At 36.5% G+C, this 20,138-nt stretch overlaps 1 protein-coding gene across 6 annotated transcripts in view; it reads right to left on the bottom strand.

Annotated features, from left to right (window-relative positions):
- Positions 1 to 20,138, bottom strand: part of VPS8 (VPS8 subunit of CORVET complex) — a 315,789-nt gene that overhangs the window by 265,113 nt on the left and 30,538 nt on the right. For 5 of the 6 annotated variants that reach the window (XM_079921327.1, XM_079921325.1, XM_079921329.1 and 2 more), the window contains exons 7-13: positions 19,734 to 19,788; positions 11,288 to 11,412; positions 10,456 to 10,542; positions 7,975 to 8,042; positions 6,525 to 6,678; positions 6,363 to 6,422; positions 4,608 to 4,715 (exon numbers count right to left, since the gene is read on the bottom strand). In XM_079921327.1, coding sequence (XP_079777453.1) covers positions 4,608 to 4,715; positions 6,363 to 6,422; positions 6,525 to 6,678; positions 7,975 to 8,042; positions 10,456 to 10,542; positions 11,288 to 11,412; positions 19,734 to 19,788 — 657 coding nt within the window. Of the gene's footprint in view, positions 1 to 4,607; positions 4,716 to 6,362; positions 6,423 to 6,524; positions 6,679 to 7,974; positions 8,043 to 10,455; positions 10,543 to 11,287; positions 11,413 to 15,246; positions 16,245 to 19,733; positions 19,789 to 20,138 lie in introns of those variants that run through there. The other variant, XM_079921330.1, reaches the window with a different exon arrangement.

Raw genomic sequence — 20,138 nt, 5'->3', positions numbered from 1 at the left:
TATTGCACACTTAAAAGATTATAGTATAGTGTAAACATAAGTTTTACATGCACTTGGAAACCAAACAACTTATGTGACTCACTTTATTGCAATATTTGCTTTATTGCAGTGGTCTGAAACTGAACCCACAATATCCCTGGGGTATGTCTGTACAGGCAAATGCTGCATGTAATATTCACTCTGTCATAATTCAGAAAAACCTAACTGCATCACGTCAATGACTATTTAGCCAGAGTTAAAGCATAAAATGGGATTGGTGGCATAATGTAAAAAAGTAAAACAAAAGTTCATGAAAAGAAAAAAAACTGCTGCAGTGACAAGACTAGACTTCTTTGGGTGAAGTATGATACTATTATAGCTCAAACAGCCCAAAATTTCCCAAAAGAACCTCAAGTGTCAATATTTTACTTATATATGCATATATATACTCTCTATAATCTTCAATCATCCTTATAATTTGCTCTCTCCACTTATGCTCCAAGGTGACAGAGCACTGAAGAAGAACAACACACCACAATGACCTGCCTGAAATTCATGACGTTTAATTCAACCTGGGTTTTCTTGCATACTCTCCACAGTAGTCTTCTAGATGTTTTCCTTTCCCTTTAAGTCACAATTCCTCTTTGCCTTCTAGTCCCAACACTTGCAGTGTTGACCTCACCAGATATCTTAACAAACAACTGAGACCATTTAGTGTGAGCCCTTTGTGTACTCCCATCTTCACTTCCTAAGTCACCTCCCCTGTAAGAAAGAATGCTCTGGTAAAAAGGAGCGTAAGATCTACAGCTATGCGTTTAAGAGTAAGTTCCACTATTACAGCTGAGTCACCAAGAGTAAATCACTTATTCTTTCAGTTCCCTCATTTGTAAAATGAAAATAAGACAGCACCAAATTGTTCCATATCTTGCATATGTTGAAAGTGTTTCGTAAACAAAAAGGTCAATGCCAACATTAACTACTCTAAGATTGGCTAAAGTCCTTGCTAAACAAAATCACTTCACCTGTATATACTCTAAATCCTACTCCCTCCATTGCTGTTTAATATTACCCCTCCCCTGCTAACATACTCAGTCACTCCTTTCAAAGGAACTTTTTCCTCTTGCTATCAAACAGGTTTCTGACTTTTCCATCTTCAAAAAACAAAAGCAAAACACCTTCCCTTCATTAACTTCTTCCAGAAAGTTAACCATTCTTTTTCCTCTTGTAACCAAATGCTGTACTATGATTGTGTAAGTCTGTTCTTCTAGATACTCATTTCTTTAACAAGGCTCTATAATCTAGCTTCCACCTCAATTCCACTGATAATTAGTCCTCTGAAAAGTTTCTAAAGAACTACTTCTTGCATATCTGGTGACCTTATCTTCAGTCTTCTTCCTTGATCTCTCTTTGGCATTGGTATTACCCTGGAATTGATAATGTCCTGAAGCCTCTCCTTCTTCATCTTCTGTGATGCCATACTGGTCTATTTCCCCTCCTACCTCTAGATGCCTTTATAGGATCCTCCTTTCCTACTGTCTTTTCTATTTCCTTTCCCCTACATGAGTGTCCACCAAGGTTATGTATGCTTTCGCTTTTGATTTTCACAGCTTCAACTACCTTCTCTATTCTGGAATTCTCATTTTCACCCCAGACCTGGACTGCCTATCCTCCCAGAGGACATTCCCCAATACAACACTTGAGACTCTCACCTTCGCTTCCAACCCAACACATTAAATTCTTCCCTGACCCTAACTCATTGAATATTTCATGCTTCTAAAATGCAAAGCCAGAAATGCAATGTTTCGTTTATGTCCTTCGGTCCCAGGATCCACTAAGATGAGAAGCCTTGTCTTTCCTTCAAAATGCCATCCCTAGCTCTCACTGCAACCAACCATCCTTGTCTAAAGACCTCACACTTGCTTTATTACAAGAGCATAACCTTTCTTTTCCCTCCAACCTCCTATAGTCTGTTCTTTTTACTATTTCTACAGTGATCTTCCTAAAATGTCACTTTAATCACATCACTTTAATTACCTAAGAACATGTGATGGCTCCCCATTACCAATCTAGGTCAATTATTATATAATCTAGATCAGAGGTTGGCAAACTTTTTCTGTAAAAGGCCATACAGTAAGTATTTTAGGTTCTACAGAGCATACAGTCTCTGTCACGACTACTCAACTCTGCCACAGTAGTGCAAAAGCAGCCACAAATAATACATAACCGAATGGGCATGACTGTATTCAATAAAACTTTACAAAAACAAGCAGCCCGCCAGACCTGGCCCATAGGCCATAGTCTGCCAACCCCTAATCAAGATCCATGCCGTATGTTCAACTTTATTCTCAACAATAAGTTTCTCCCTGTCATTAACTCTATAAATATTTATTAGGGACTTTCTACATACAAGCACTGTCCTAGTGGCTGGAATAGAGCAGTAGAGTTGGTTTTAGACTTACAGAGCTTTCAGTCTAGTGAGGAAAAAAAATATTAGATAAGTAATTTTAAAAATGCTGAATGTTGTCAAAAAAGGTCTTATCGGTGTCTATGAAGCAGGAAATGCTAACTGAGGTCAGGAGGTCAGGAAAGGCAATGCTAATCATGAGCCAGTATAATGTGGAAGAGAGCACACAGCTTTCCTGGCAGAGGTGTTGGCATATGTAAAGACACCGAGGCCAAAGACATGGAAGCAACCTAAATGTCCGTTGACAGAGGAATGGATAAAGAAAATGTGGTGTATAAATATATATGTATACACACACACACACACACACACACACACACATACAACAGAATACTATTCAGCCACAAAAAAGAATGAAATAATGCTATTTGCAGCAACATGGATGGACCTAGAGATTATTGTACTGAGTCAGAGAAAGACAAATACCATATGATATTGCTTATATGTGGAATCTAAAAAAATGATACAAATAAACTTATTTTCAATACAGAAACAGGCTCACAGACATAGAAAACAAACTTATGGTTACCAAAGGGGAAAGGAGGGGGAGGGATAAATTAGGAGTTTGAGATTAGCAGGTACAAACTACTCTATGTAAAATAAACAACAAGGTCCTACCACACAGCACAGGGAATTATATTCAGTATCTCATAATAATCTATAATGGAAAATAATCTGAAAAAGAATATATATGTGTGTGTATGTGTGTGTGTGTGTGTGTGTGTGTGTGTGTATGTGTGTATATATATATATATATATATATATATATATATATATATATATATATAAACCAAATCACTTTGCTGTATACCAAAAACTAACTCAACACTGTCAATCAACTACACTTCAATTAAAAAAAAAAAAAAAAAGACACTGAGGCCAGAGACTAGTCAGGAAGCTACTCCAGAGCCTAGGCTAGAGATGTCAGTGGGAAGCAGCAATGGGGGAGACAAAGAGGAAGTATACTCAGAGTCAATAGATGTGTGATAGAGTAGAAATAAAGGGAGAAGTGTAACTGAAAGGCAACTCCTAGATTTCTGGCTGGAGAAGCTAGGTGGATAGTGGTGTACTTGCTTCACTGAGCTAGGAAACCCAAGAAGAGATTCCACAGGCACATTCTTACCTCTATAACTTCAGTTCATCTTATTTTCCCCAATATGCATATTCACCCCTCCTACAGTATTTGCCTTTATTTGTTTTTTGTTTTTTTTATAAATTCATTTATTTATTTATTTTTGGCTGTGTTGGGTCTTCATTGCTGCACACAGGCTTTCTCTAGTTGCGGCGAGCTGGGGCTACTCTTCATTGCAGTGCGCGGGCTTCTCATTGCGGTGGCTTGTCTTTGTTGTGGAGCATGGGCTCTAGGTGCACGGGCTTCAGTAGTTGTAGCACGCAGGCTCAGTAGTTGTGGCTTGTAGGCTCTAGAGCAAAGACTCAGTAGTTGTGGCACAGGGGCTTAGTTGCTCTGCGGCATGTGGGATCTTCCTGGACCAGGGCTCGAACCCGTGTCCCCTGCATTGGTTGGCGGATTCTTAACCACTGCGCCACCAGGGAAGTCCCTAGTATCTGCCTTATATCCTTCATAAAGTCTTCCACAGCCTCTTTAGTCTATACAAATCTCTTCATACTCTGAACTTATATCAATTTTTAAATTCTCATCACATACTTGAATCCTTAAACTGTTCTCACTAGTAGTAATGAACATACTGGTTTTGCCTTTCAAAACATATCTTAACCTATGTGAAAGAAGGAGGTTAATTTTATACTTCTTTCAATTGCCTTGTGTCCATTACAGTGTAGATAACATAGTATGTGCTCAATGATAACTTGATGTCTAATAAATACACTATATGTAGATAGGTAAGCCATTAATACAGACCTATGTACATCTATATATTTATACATACACATAAACCATCAATTATTTATTAGTCAAAGGAGATGGAACTGAGAAATATACCATGAAGAGGCATGGAGCTGAGGGTGATCATCTGTTTTCCATGTTAACCACTAAAGCCTCCAATAAACATTAAATAGGTCACTCTCTCTCCAAAGAATTATGATAGCATATTTCTTTGACACAATATTAAATTACTGGTGAATTAAAAAAATAATCTTATGATAAAGGACTTTACCACAGATCTAGCATCATATTAGGACTTACCAGTAGAAAATGAACAACATCTCCTCTGCAGAAGGCAAGCATGGGATTCACATAATTATGCACTGCCACGAAGTGCCAGGCCAGCAATGGAACACTGGAAGGATCCATCTAAGTGAGGAGAAGGGGAAAAAAAGTCATCACTGTTAACACACAGAAAAACAAAGGGAAAACTCTGGTTTACAACAGCATCTGACTGGTGTTCCTTGATAAAACTTCTCCTAATTTCTTATTAAAATTCCTAAAGGAGGGACTTCCCATGGTGGCGCAGTGGTTAAGAATCCGCCTGCCAATGCAGGGGACACTGGTTCAAGCCCTGGTCCGGGAAAATCCCACATGCCGCGGAGCAACTAAGCCTGTGCGCCACAACTACTGAGCCTGTGCTCTAGAGCCCACGAGCCACAACTACTGAAGCCCATGTGCCACAACTACTGAAGCCCGCGCGTCTATAGAGCCCATGCCCCGCAACAAGAGAAGCCACTGCAACGAGAAGCACATGCACCACAATGAAGAGTAGCCCCCGCTCACCGCAACTAGAGAAAAGCCGGCACGCAGCAACAAAGACCCAATGCAGCCAATCAATCAATCAATCAACCAATTCCAAAGGAGCAGAGACTGACTGGGAAGTGTCATGAGGGAACTTTCTGTGTGGATGGTAATGTTCCACATCTTGACAGAGGTTTGGATTACAAAAGTACATACATCTTGTCAAAGTTCAGCAAATGTACACTCAAGATCTGTACATCTGTTGTATGTAAATTGTTACACCAAAGGAAAAACTTCAACAAATACTGAAATGTACTTAATCATAAGCATGTTGATTATTTAGGAAAAAAGAGTACTAATTTCTGTAATTTACTTGGAAATACATTTTAAAAAAACATAATTTGATGGGTGCACCAACAGGTATATAATAAAATACAATAAAATGCTAATGGTAGAGTTTTACAATGGTAAGTATATAGATGTTCAATGTAAAATTCTTTCAACTTCTCTATTTGTTTGAAAATGTTCATAATAAAATGCTGGGAAAAAACACCAATAAAAACATACAAAAAGATGTAAACACATACTACCATGATAAATCTCAATTAGCCAATGAAGCTCACCTAAGAACTGTTAATGGCAATATAAGCCAGCTTTGCCAGCTGAAAGGGCAGACCTGCTTCCCCTGGGGTCCAAAGATACACCGAGCACCAACAAGAAAACAGAAGAGTGAGCTCCCTCATTACAGCGGCTACTTTCTGAACCAGTCTTCGTTCTGCATCATCATTCTCCTTCCCATCCCATCCCATCAATGCCTCTCCTCATATACACACAGGAAGAAAACAACCAATCAGGAAAAAGAAAAGGGAAATTGAGGTGTGCGTAATACGTTCTGAGTATCATCATCCTCCAAAGTAAAATATCAGAGGCAGAAGAAGCCAAGGAAAGAGTATGCAGCAGCAATTCATGCTGGGTATTACGGTGGGGTGTTCTCTATCAGCAGTTCATTATCAAAGCAGCAGCTGTTCATGAGAGAAAAACTTAACAGAATAAAGGTAGAAAAGTACAGATCTTGTGATCCCCAGGTTACTGCTGTAGTCACCAGCTTATGCTGCTTTGGTCACATCAAGGTAATCAGACAGTGACCTTTGCAGCACTGATTTCCATTCTACCTAGTTTTCTGACAACCTCACAGAATGTGCCACTTGCAAGTCATTCTCCCCAATCTCCTGACACGGTCTTTTTACCAATAAGACGGAGAGGCTTACTTACCCGTCCATAAGGAAAAGTCATCCACACTTTCAAGGATGGCTTCAATCCAATGACCAGTATCTTTAGGGGAAAAAATACATTTTAATATTTACCCTGCAATTTTCAAATTTTGGGTGTTCAAAGCCTCTAAAGTTATGAGCTTCATCTTCTAAATATACCTACCTTTGTTAAGGATGCCATGGCCAGTAAGGAAAACTGTGTGATGGGATGATCTTTCAACTCGGGCTTAGAATGGAGAGGCTCAATACAGCAAACTTCACCCTTGGAACCACTGAACAGGCATCTAGATTCACATGTCCTCACTCCCATCACTCTCCTGAAAATGTAACCAAAAAATGTCAGATCAACTTAGCAATGCTCCAAGGCGCTATAGCCCTAGCATGGCCTACTACAAAAGCCTCCTAACAATCCAACAATTGTTACTCCTGCCCTCAACAATCCAAACTCCACATGACATCGGCATGTCATTTTTAATGTGTGGGTCAGATTTATCACCCTTCTCCTAAAAAATCTCCAATGGCTTGCCACTGTACATAAAATAAAATCCACTCTTCACCATGTTTAAAAGGTCCTATATGATCTGGCTCCTGCCTTCACTCCTCTCCCACTATTGTTGCTCCTGACAAACGCCTCCTCCAGCCACACCTGCTTTCCCTCCACTGCTCCAGCATGCCATGCTGTGCCCACCTCAAAGGCTCTGTGCTTGAACGTCCCTCTGCCTGGAACACTTCTCCTAGATCTTTCCACTTGTTGACCAGATTGTCATTCAGGTCTTTGCTCAAATGTCACCTTCGGAGAGAAGCCTTACTAAATTATACTCAAATGCACTCCAGCACACTGACCTGTTTTTTTTTTTTTCACAGTACTCATAACTATCTACAGTTATTTCATTTATGCATTGATTTATTGTGCCTCCCCACCCCCGACCCAACTAGAATGTAAGTTCTATTGGAGTAGCAACCTTGCCTGGTTCATAGCTGTAACTCTGGTGTCTAGAACAATGCCTACACATAGGAGATGCTCAATAAACATTAGCTAAATAAATCAATAGTATTTTTTAAGCAATTACTTTGGGCTCAACATTGTTAGAAGGTATGAGAAATACAAGAAACATAGTCCTTACTTTGAAGAACTTATGGAAATATAATACACATTGAATTTTTTGTTCTACTTTTTTTTAAACTCAGATTTGTAAATGTTCTTCCATGTATCTAAATAGTCTTTCCTCTTATTTAAAGAGTAAACAGGGCAATGCCAAGGCAATAAAAACCTTTCTACACCTGGCCATTATGGTTATAATCAACTGGGCCTGGCGCCTAAACGGAAATTAGTGAGATACTCCAGAATAATGGTTCCCAAGATTGACAGAGCTTATGAACACTCTGGGGAGTAGGAGTCTAGAATCCCATCTCGGACCTACTGCAATAGAATTGGGGCGGGGGCCCAGCCTGGTGCTCTGTATGTTCTATAAGCCCCCCCAGGTTAAGTGTAATACACAGCCACAAGCTATTTCCAATCACATGGGTTTTCCAGACCTCTTCATATTCAACTTCAAGTTATTAAACTGGAGCTAATCTTTTCATTTGTCTACAAATGTCCATTAGTCTCTTACTTAAATGTCAATTCAAAAACAGAGCCTCCGCTGTCGTTGCAAACTGCAAGAGTTGGATCATCTGTAAACTAAACAGAGAAGGAATTTATTTTCTTACACATTTTCAGACAACTAATCAAGTATTAAAAAGGTAAGGGAAAAAATTATAAAATCTAAGACAAACACATTTAATAGCATTTGAAATCACCTAAACTATATCTACCTCAGTACTCTAAACATACAAACTTACCCATATTTGGAATAAAAATGGCTCAATATCTTTAAAAAAATGAGGCTTTAAAAAAAGCAAAAACCACCTTTCATCAGAATAAAAGAAAAATACAAACTATGACTCATAAAAGCCCTAAGGTTCTCTACTTAGGTTCTTACATTAATTTTTTCTAACTTGCTATTAAGCTAAATAGGATACTCTGGATACATTTGCAGTTGCCTAGCTTTCAAGAATAAAGACACAGTGAAAGATATTTTGTACCTTTGGGAAATAAACTTATTGGAATATGTTTTCCAATAACTGAAGAGTTAATCCACTACATGTAAAAGTTTAACTTTTTATGTAACTCTTCCTAAAACGTGCTGCCCCCTCAATCTTCTTCGACAGAGTATACCTTCAGTTATTATTATCTATTCTGGAAAACTCAAATAATAAATAATGTTCAGAATGACAGATGGCCCTAAGGGCTTATGCGGTATGGTAGATATGAGTGTTGTAAGATACAAAATTGAATAACTTAATTTGTATCACTTACAGTGACTAGTCTCCCTAACCACAGAGGTTTGTAAAACCACCCTAAATCTCATGCCTTTGTGCTCTTCAGGGATGGTTGAGGTACAGGAGGCTACTATGAAATTATTCTTCCTCAACCCCACACACGGGTAAAGAAGTCCTACACCTTTGTTCTCAAGGCCTAGCTGAGTAGTTGCCAAAGTGGAGTGTAGGGAAAATAATAGCACTCATGATTTTACTTATTAATTTTCTACTTCTTGTGTATGTGTTTTATAATGTACTTATAGTACACTAATATATTTACATAATTTTTAAATAAATAAATAAATATATATATATATATATATATATATATATATATATACACACACACACATACACACACACACATACATATGTATATATAAATGAATTAAAGCCCAAACTGTTACTGATGGGATGTGTAGGGTTAAGTCTGGAGAACAACGAGTAAGAGGTTTGAAGCACAAGTAGCCATTGTCAATGGAAGACCTCAGAAGTAAAGTCAGTGTCTGCACTTATCACCATTCCCAAGAAACACAAAGTCCACTACTAGTCTGCTTTTAACGTCAGCTGCATTCTTCTGCCTTTTTCTCTCTGCCTTTATCTCTTGTTTCCTATTGCTTCTCCCAAAGATTTTGCATTTTTCTGCAAATGGACTAGACTTTTATAAACAACCAACCAAACATTTATTGAGCACTGTTTATTGTAATGTGCTACTACATGTAACACACAAAAATTAAAGAGAAATAGATCCTGGTTTCAAAGATCTCAATCTATTAAAGGAGATAAGACATAACACAAACAACTACAACATACTAGAGGTTGGCTCATGCCATATGAAAAGAGGTCAAGATAAACTGCCATGATGTTCAGAAAGAGGAGGAATTCTCTCTACTTTTACTTGTCTTGGTTGTTTTCATTGTAACTAAATGCTTCAATGCTGCTTTGTCACAAAAGACTTTTATGTAACTAACCGAGATGCAGACACATAGACTCCAGATGCTACCAGACTTTAAAAAGAATGTGTATGGATAAGAGAGGTCTGCACAGCTAAGTAACCAAATGTGTACATGGTTAAAATCCAGAAGATCTGATTTTAGACTTCCTTAGTTATAGCCCTGTACATTTTATACTTCTGAACATGGGCTTGACAGCATACAAAAACCAAGGTTCGCATTGCATTTATAAATGAAATCTGTTACCTAAGTTGGTTTATTATTTTCAGGCATGTAAGGAGAAAGCCAAGATTCAAATCTTGATGCTTTTCCTTTGGAGGCCTGAAAGAAAATAAACCAACAGATTTGTTTCTAAACATAACGTAAAGCTTGGTTCTTTCACAATTGGTGCCTTGAACTTCAGGTAATTCCCAACAAAGTGTGACAGAGCACACCGCCTCAGCAATAAAATCCTGGCGGACTAAACAAAGTAAAAAGACCTTTTAAAATCTGCACGTGGGTTTTCAGTAGGGTACTGCCTGTCTTTGCTGCCAGGCTTTCGTCCAGGATCACATCAATTTACTCTCTTTCCTGCTATATCTACTAGACTTCAATACAACTTATAGCTGAATGTTACCATGCCAGCCCATCTCTGGTTTTAACTTGGGAAAACATCTTGTTGGGCCAGTCAAATAAAAGACAGTTCACTCTCAAGGATTCTGTTTATAAAGAAATCTACTTTAAAATGGATACAAAGGCATAATAATAAAGATTATTAGAAAAAGAAAATAAGGACTTTACCTTAATATGCAATATTGCTGTTCCTGGAGGATGAGCATCTGTTATTGATCTTAGAAGTTTTCCACTGGCCAAATCCCACATAGTGATCTATAAGACAACTAAATGCTTTAAAAACAAATTTATTGCTCTTTTTTGGACTTAAGTATCCTGGCTTTTGGCTGAAATAATCTATTCCTGGTCTATAAACATTGCAGACAAAGAACTATAAAGTTAAAACATAACTAAAGGTTGCAGATCCACTAAAGCATGGGGCCTTTATTTCATCTTCATCCTCCCCTCATCCTGCCCAACATACTTTTCCCTTCAGATTTTAAATCTTGTTGTTTTACTGAGAGGTAAAAGAAATTTCTTTAATGAGTCAATCTCTTTAGCACTGGTAAAAATTATAGAAAGGCTTACTGCCAAACCAATTAATATGTCAGAAGAAGAGAAGAAACAAAATTTACTGCCAGTTTCAGAAGAAAAAGAAATACCAAAATAGTTATCTAGGAACACAGTAATAAGAATACTCAAAGCGGAATATAGTGTACTTAAAAATCAACAACAATTATCCTCACTACAGTAAGAAAGTAAATTTTGTATAACAGCCTGGTTGGTTTATAAAACCTATGTACTTACATGGACATATGAATTAAGATATTAAAAATCACAGACTCTGGCTCAGTCAATATTTAAAAATTTGGACAAAAGTCAGACTAAGCAAACTCAGGTTAGCTCTACAGACATGTCACTTTATAACACGTTTTAGTCTTCGAGATACTGATTTAGAGATAATACATTTTTTTAAATTGATTTTACATTGTCTTATGGGTAAAACAGAGTTCCTATTTACCTGTCCTTTAGCAAAGCCACAGAGAAGTCGTGAGCAGTCATTGTTGATACTGAGGGCAGAGATGGCTCCATATTGACCTCCAACACTAGTGCTACCCAGACAGAGTCGCAAAGCTTGATTCTGATCTAAAGAAAGCAATTGATAAAATCAAGTGAAAGAAATGAAGGTGTGAATAAATATATACTTAGTATAGGCTTGTTTTCAAACACTTTGAGGTAGCAAGTATCAAAAGAATCAAACGATGAAGTTACATTCATCTTAAAATATATTTATTGAGCATCTACTAGACACTGGGCATTGAATTAGACACTAAGAAAGCAGAAAAAAACAATAACTACAAGGAAGCATAATGCAAAACTTGCTAATAAGTTAAAAAAATCCTTCGAAAGCTCTTTGAACAAACTAACTTTCATTCTAGAATGGTATTTCTTGCTGTTTTTAGGATGCAAGGTTACATGAAATACCATCTTTTAAAGTAGTTTAAAACTTCAAAAATCAAAATTTATTAATTTAGAGTTGGCTGAAATTTACATTATATTATCCATGAAGAAAAGGTTTACCAGGCAAATGAACAATATAAATAAAATCACAGGGTATGTTTAAACTGCTTAAGAAAATTCTTTTCAAGCATCAACATTTGATATGCTAAAAGCAAATAATTCAAATCTCTACTAGATTAAGTTACTTAAGGGCAATGATTTTGCCTGAAATCACCTCTGATTTCTCCAGGAGGCACTTAGATATTATTAAACCTTATTATCTAATAATTAAATTCCTCTAGGGCTTCTCCTAGGCAATGCTTATTTTATATTATATAGAGTTCATTATTGTACCCACTTGAAAACAATGAAATAAAAAATTTAAACATAAGAAGGCATGCCTACAAAATTTAACTGTTTAAGGGGGGAAAAAACTACCATACTTGCACAATCAGGAGGTCTCTTAACTCCCCCCAGCAATTCTTTGTGCTTCCCTTCACTATCTTATGTGCTAATTTTTGGAGGTAAATACATCTTACTCTCACTCTTAGACTATGACCTCCCTAAAGACTGAGATCATGAGTGAATTAACATCCCCAGAATACCTAGCCTGCTGCCTTGCACACAGAAGCCAACTGACAATCATCTGAATAGCTGCCACATTTGCAAATCTTCCTCCTATAAAGGTAAATCTAGTTATCAGAAAGAGCCTAAAGACATTCATTCTCAAATGTAGGGAATAATACTAGGTAAGTCCTTTTGCCCATCCAAAGTGACTACTGTAAGAATATTTTTCTGTGTTCATAAGCAGGCTCAAATAGCAATCCCCACCTCCCCAGGAGTTCTGACACAATTAATGGCTGTATTCTATCTAGCACATAGGAAATATTTGATGTTTTCTGAAATCATTTTAGATCTTAGCCTTCCAAGATGAATATCAGAAAAGGAATAAAATTCATAACTATACAAGGTCTGATGTATTTTAAAAGTCCTATGTTTACTCAAATCTAAAATGATTAAAATTACAGATTTTTTTCCTTACATACACTTTCCTCCCTCCTCCAGTTTAATCCAAGTTATTAAAATTTCTTTTCCTGACTCTAAAAATGACATCACATTTTATTTTGCTTTATTAAATTGCATGCGTAAAATAGTGTTTTCCATGATTCTTATTTTGTCAGAGCCACCTTTACAGTTAGTGGATTATCCATATACCTTATTCTGCAAATTGTCAAGATTCAGCGGTTGGGCAACAATTTTCTATATATGCTACCACTTTGGGTCATGCGAGTAGTCCAACGAATCGGCTGAAAGTACGAGGACAAAGACAGAAATTCCACACCAGCCTCAAAAAGAAGTCCCTTTAGCCCGGGCTACCTGCCTTCTAGGAGAGTAGTGTTTGGATAGCATCCTGCTGAGATCCTTTGTAATCCCGGTTTTGAGATCCAAACTCTATACAGCTCTGATCCACCAATACTTAAAGACACTAACTAATGCTTCCTGCTTTACCTAAGTTCATACTTTAAATTGGACTATTTGGGCTTCCCCGGTGGCACAGTGGTTAAGAATCCGCCTGCCAATGCAGGGGACACAGGTTCGAGCCCTGGTGCGGGAAGATCCCACATGCCGCAGAGCAACTAAACCTGTGCACCACAGCTACTAAGCCTGCGCTCTAGAGCCCGCAAGCCACAACTACTGAGCCCACGTGCCACAACTACTGAAGCCCGCACGCCTAGAGCCTGTGTTCCGCAACAAGAGAAGCCACCGCCATGAGAAGCCCATGCACCGCAATGAAGAGTAGCCCCCCCACTCACCGCAAATAGAGAAAGCCCGCATGCAGCAACGAAGACCCAATGCAGCCATAAATAAATAAATGTATTTTTAAAATTATACTATTTAAGTACTCTTATAATTCAGGGAAAGTAAGCACAGGAGAATTAAGGAGTATGACAAAATAGAGAATAAGGGTACCATTAAGAAAACGGAAATAGAGAAAAAAAGAGGGAAGGAAAAAGACACATCTAACTTCTACATTAAAAACCCAAACCTGACTCTGCTTTCCTGACTGTGGGTCCTGTGTACTAAAAAACTAGCTAAGACAAGGACCAAATTATCAGCCTTGGTCACTCCTGAAATATGTATTAAATTTACATCCCACAGGACTATGTTAATGAAAACATTGTCAATTTTTGTCCTTAACTTTTACAATGTATTCATTATATTTATAATGTCTCTTTATAAGGTAGAGTGGCTGTGAGGTAATAGTACATAAAATGTAACATAGTTTAACTCCACAAAGATACTTATCAATTCTTATTGCTGTCATTATACATTCTATGTTTATGGTGCCATATTAACAAACTTGCTATACAATTCAGACTAAAATCAGAAAAGGTAGAATGTCTGTGGAAAGAAGAAAGCAGAGTCTTATTGAAGAGGTTTCTTCTACTAGAAGAACATTCTGTAGTCCAAATTTTTCTAGACAATTCTGGGGAAAGGTATTTGGTGAAGACAAACTTAAAACCTCTTCCAAAAACTTAATTTCTAAAGCTACATGGAAAGAACAAAAGGACGTGGACAGAAGCAAGAAAGGTGAAAATCAGAGCTCTCCACATTCTCCTCCTCCAATGGGGCTCTTGATCTGGGCAAGAAATATGAAATGAGACTATCATTTTTCCTATAAACTTCAGAGTTGGCATAGAGCTTAAATTTTGTAAATGCCTATGAAAAATATGAAAACTATCCAATGGCACACACGCAAAGAATTTTTTTTTTTTTAAGTTTTTTTTTTTTTTTGGCCGAGTTGGGTCTTAGTTTCGGCATGCAGGATCTTCGTTGAGGCGTGCGGGCTCTTCCTTGTGGTGCATGGGCGTCTCTCTAGTTGTGGCGTTCAGGTTTTCTCTTTTCTAGTTGTGGCACACAGGCTCCAGGGCTCATGGGCTCTGTTGTGTGCAGCATGCGGGCTCTAGTTGAGGCGCTCGAGCTCAGTAGTTGTGGCGCGTGGGCTTAGTTGCCCCACAGCATGTGGGATCTTAGTTCCCTGACCAGGGATTGAACCCGCATCCCCTGCATTGTAAGGTGGATTCTTTACCACTGGTCCACCAAGAAAGTCCTATGAAGAATTATTATTAATGATAATAAATAGCTTACCAATTAATTAAGAGAACTCGAAGCCCAGATACCACAAAAAGCACATCCATTTGGTAGTGCAATGAATTGTATCTATTTCTTTATTAGTATACCTTTCGCAGTACACTTTACTTAGGGTAGATCTCAGCATATTCTAGGCTTAAGAGTAATGTGCTAAGTAGCAAAGAAAAGCCATAAATAACATATAAAGTCTATAATAGCCATAAAATCTAAATTTGTACATACTTCAAGAATTTCTGCTCTCCGTATACCAAAATTAATCTAATCCTCTATTTATTCACCCCTAATTTGTTTTAACTACATCCCAAAAGCCATCAGAGAAGGAAATACCTAGATCCTAGAAGGAATCAAAATCTAATTATGTGTGTGGAGCTCTACTTTTATTGCCAGTATTCACCATTCTTCAATACTACTCCTTTGTGCATTATTAAAATATTCTCTAAGACCAAAGGAGAAGAAAAGAGTTATTAGGAAACATTTTTCATCAATGATCATAAAACAGCAGAAGCACTTTACCTGACTGCCATCTAACAAACACACAGAATTAAAGTTCTCCATTCTCTCTATAAAACTTACTGACTAAAGCCCACGATACACTGACTCCCCACAGCTAACTGGCTATTTTCTAGAACTCAGATGCTTACAAAAAGTCAGTTGTGTTCATTTCCAAACCTGCTCAGGTCACTGGAATACTAATGTACTTTAAAAATGTAATTAAACAATATTGTCAACTGATGAAATACAGTGGAAAAGAAAGAGCTGTTGTTTCTATGAAAGTTAAATGAATGTTTTAGAAAAACTTGGTAAAGATGAGTTGCTTTAAATTAACTGTCATGAAGTAACGTATGGACAAGACTACTGCAGAAAACTGAAAAGAAGTTTTATGAAAATCTAAAATTTTGCACACCTCGACTGATTCACAGGTGCCTAAGCTTTTACCTCTTTTTTTAATTAAAAGTACAAATTTTGCATGACCCATCACTGATGCAGCTTATGCCAAAAAAGATGCTGCAGACGTCCAACTGGCAGATACAAACTCAAAGAAACAGTTTTGGTCTACGCCAAAAGATTAAGAACAATATTCACTAATTTATTTTCAATTAAAATAAAACATTAAAGGTATGCATATATTTATAATTTTTAACAATTCCCTACTTTAACTAATTTCAAAACTTTTCAATAAGCATTTCATAAGAGGACATCGACTGTAACTAGTAACATTCTTTTTCAACATTAAAAAGGTCAAAAGAAAAAGAGTCACTCATGCAAACCAGAATTACTATACCTTTTCCTTTGAATCCATGGAGAAAAGATCAAAAAAAAGAGAAAAGCAAGAAATCAGTTCAAAAGTTCAGAGAAAAGACAGGTAAAATTTCAAGAGTATAAGTGATAAACTTTAGTTATCTGTGGGAATGATACTAAATGTGATTAAATGATACATCTAGCATTTATATTTAGGTATTGGTACGGAAATAAAGAAAATGCATAATATCCAAATTTTAGCACAGTAAATCCAAGTCCATTAAGCTTGATAAAAACAAAAACAATTTCCAAAAGATAATCTACTAAAGTATACTAACAACCCCCAAAATGGAAAACTAAGGGCCTTAGGATAGGGAGATATCTTTATTAAGATTCGAATTTTTGAGATCCTATATTTAGGTAAGAACCAAGATACATAATAAATACCATATACCTATAATTCCATAAGAAAAGGCAATTTACATGACGTTTAAGAAGCTTATAATGATTACTATTTTAATGACCCAGGCCTCTATTCCAAAGAGAATCTAATGGTACTTAAACAAGTACAGTTCTGCACTTTTTCCTATGATCAACAAAGATGTTTAAAAGATCAGATTTAACCCAGATCTCTAATCTAGACACTTCATAGTATTATTACTCTGCCATTTTTTTCCTGGCTTTCAAGCAAATTTAAATCCATTTACTAAAACTCATTGTCCAAATATCTGATTCCCACAAAAATGAGTAAAATTTATTAACTGCATGATTAAAAATCCAAAGCCTAACTAGAATATTATGATCCTTTCTCAAAATGTTCATTATGGCATACTTTCTTTTTCATGAGACTGTAATGAAAGATTATTATTTCATCAAATCTACAAGAAAGTTGCTGGGGTCTAAAAAAATTAGAAAGCAGGCCCAAGAAAATTAAGAAGACAGTAATGAAAAACAATAAACTCTTCTTCTCTGTTAGTTTTTATTTTAAAAGACTTCATTTTTTTTTTTTTTTTTTTTTTTTGCGGTATACGGGCCTCTCACTGTTGTGGCCTCTGCCATTGCGGAGCACAGGCTCCGGACGCGCAGGCTCAGCGGCCGTGGCTCACGGGCAGAGCCGCTCCGCGGCATGTGGGATCTTCCCGGACCGGGGCATGAACCCATGTCCCCTGCATCGGCAGGTGGACTCTCAACCACTGTGCCACCAGGGAAGTCCAAAAAGACTTCATTTTAATTTGTTGCAGTAAGCTCTGCATGGATTTGATTATAAGCAGGCACATATTCTTATAACCTTGTGGTAAGGAAGGGATATTAAAGCAGATAGAGTTGAAGAAAAGTGAGTACTGGTAAGTGGGAACAAAAATAAACATGTATTCTGCTGACAGATAAACACGTACATTATATTTTATCCTCATTCATCTTAGTTCTTCCATTCTTTCCTTTATATATCTTGCAATTTGCCTCCTTTTCTCTCAGAACTGGGGAGAACTGCTTGGAAGTGTGGAAATGTACTGATCTTAGGATTCGGTATTCCTTGATTCTGAATTTGGCTCTGTACATGTCACTTAACCTCTCTGGTTCTCAATCACCTCATACGTAAATAAGGGGATTGAACTAAAAGTCCTATGAAGATCCTTTCCCAGAATTCTATCAATCTGATACCAACTATGCCCTCATAGGAAAACAAGCATTCCTACACGTGATAGGAGAGCAAGCTGGTAAAACTTTCTAGAAGACAATTAGGCAGTATACATCAGAAGTGTTTAAAATGTTCATACCCTGACCTCCGCAAGCCCACTTTTAGGAATTTGTCCTAAGGAAATAATCATGTGCACAAAAATGCAGTTACAAAGATGTTCATCACTCTACTTTTTGGTTAGAAACAACCTAAATGTCTTATAGTAGGAAACGATTAAGTAAAACGTGGCCATTAAAAATGATGTTACACAGAAACAGAATCACAGACATAGAAAACAAACTCACGGTTACCAAAGGAGAGGGGGAGGGGTAAATTGGAAGTTTGGGATTAGCAGATACAAACCACCATATATAACATAGATAAACAACAAGGTTTTACTGTATAGCATAGGGAACTATATTCAATATCCTGTAATAAACCATAATGGAAAAGAATATGAAAAAGAATATATAAATATATATATAAACTGAATCGCTTTGATGTACACCAGAAACACAACACTGTAAATCGATCATACTTCAATAAAAAAAAAAAAGCTAATAACTTAATACAGAAAAAAATTATGTTACAGATGACTAATAATCACATGGAAAGATGTTCATTATAATGAAAATGCAGGTTACAAATTAACATGATCCCATTTGGGGGTGTGTACATATATATACACACATGTACAGGAAAAAAGATTAGAAGGCCATACAGAAATGTTAGGAATTATTCCTGGATGGCAGAATTTGGTGTATCTTCAACCTTTTGCTCATCTAAATATTTTATTATGAACACATATTATGGAATAAGAAAAAATTGTTGTTTAAAGAATCAATTCTAAAGTTCTCAAGAGAATTATATTTTTGTTTCCATTCTTCTCATCCCCAGACAAAAAAACTTTATTATTTATATCAATCGCCTTTGAAAAGACTAGTTGTTAAAAACACAGATAAATAAGGCTTTTGGCATAATGGAAAATTTATAAATAGGGAGTCAAATTGTTCAAAAACAAGGGAAAATAACTAGTTATTCACTCATACGATAAATAAAAATGCAAGGCCCACAGAGATCAAACTGTGGTTCTGCTATTAAGGTCTTCCCAGGTAATCCTTACACAATATCCTGTAGAGTCCTTACCAAAATACAGTGTCATCAGGAATTCCATTTAAGAAAGTTGCAAAAGACTTAAGATCCATAGAGAACACTAAAAATGACAGGAAAATATTATCTAGTAGTTTTTAAGTAAACAGAACAAAATGTTCTGCTCATAGTATTGAATGCAAAAGCAAAGAAAGATTAAACTAGGTTTATTTAGTCTCACGTAGGAAAAGAAAATGAGAAAATAGGACTATCACCTACCATACAAATAAAACTAGCTAAGTTCTCTTCTCAACCAAAAAAAGAAAGTGATTATGGGCTAAAAATTTTTCTGTTTAGAGGGATTTACAATGTAAATGAAAAAAAACACTGTCAGTAAGAGTTACTGAAAATTACTGAGAAAGCCTGGGAATCTCTTTCCCTGAAGATCTTTTCAAATACCTACTACTCAGATATGATTTAGAATAAAACATTAGCACCACCACAAACCAGAGGAACACGAAATGACAACCTCTCAACTTTATATCCTTTTTGTCTAGGTCTGCAGAGAGTCAAAAGATATGATATGATAGCTTATAAATTCATAAAGAAGAAAATAAACTTGCAATGAGCAACAAAATGAAGCTGAGTCAAGTAATTTTTAACTATAAAAACGCTGACTGCTACTTTTCAAGTTTTTCTGGCTTTTTTCAAAAAAATTAAGTTTACTATATAAACTGTGATTTTAAAGACATTATTAAAAAAACCCCAAATACTTAATATTTAAAATAAGGAAAGTAGTTAGAAAATTTACCAAATATTAAAGCCAATCCATGAGATGTACCCACTGCTATCAGACTCGACACTGCCTGAGAACAAAGGAGAAGATTACATTTTAAGACATTACAAGGATCTTGAAATAATCAGAATTGAATTTGCTGGTTTTCTTTCTTCTAGGCACCAGATAACATACCAACTATTATAAATAAGGAAAATTTCATCTAGGAGGCAAAACAGGAAATGAAACTCAGAACATCTTATTTCTGGGAATCCCTCTAAATTTACTCTAAGGGTAACAATATTAAAATATCATATGTTCAACATTATAGGCAAAAACATGCCACTTAACTTCCTCTAAAGCAATTTTTTGAAAAATTCAGGGGTCCACACAAAGTAAGAGGCACTTATGCTACCCAACCAAGAGCCTCCTACGAGTGTG

The sequence above is a fragment of the Stenella coeruleoalba genome, assembly GCF_951394435.1.
Source record: "Stenella coeruleoalba genome assembly, chromosome: 5".
Classification (NCBI taxonomy): domain Eukaryota; kingdom Metazoa; phylum Chordata; class Mammalia; order Artiodactyla; family Delphinidae; genus Stenella; species Stenella coeruleoalba.
This window is presented reverse-complemented; position numbering and strand designations above follow the sequence as displayed.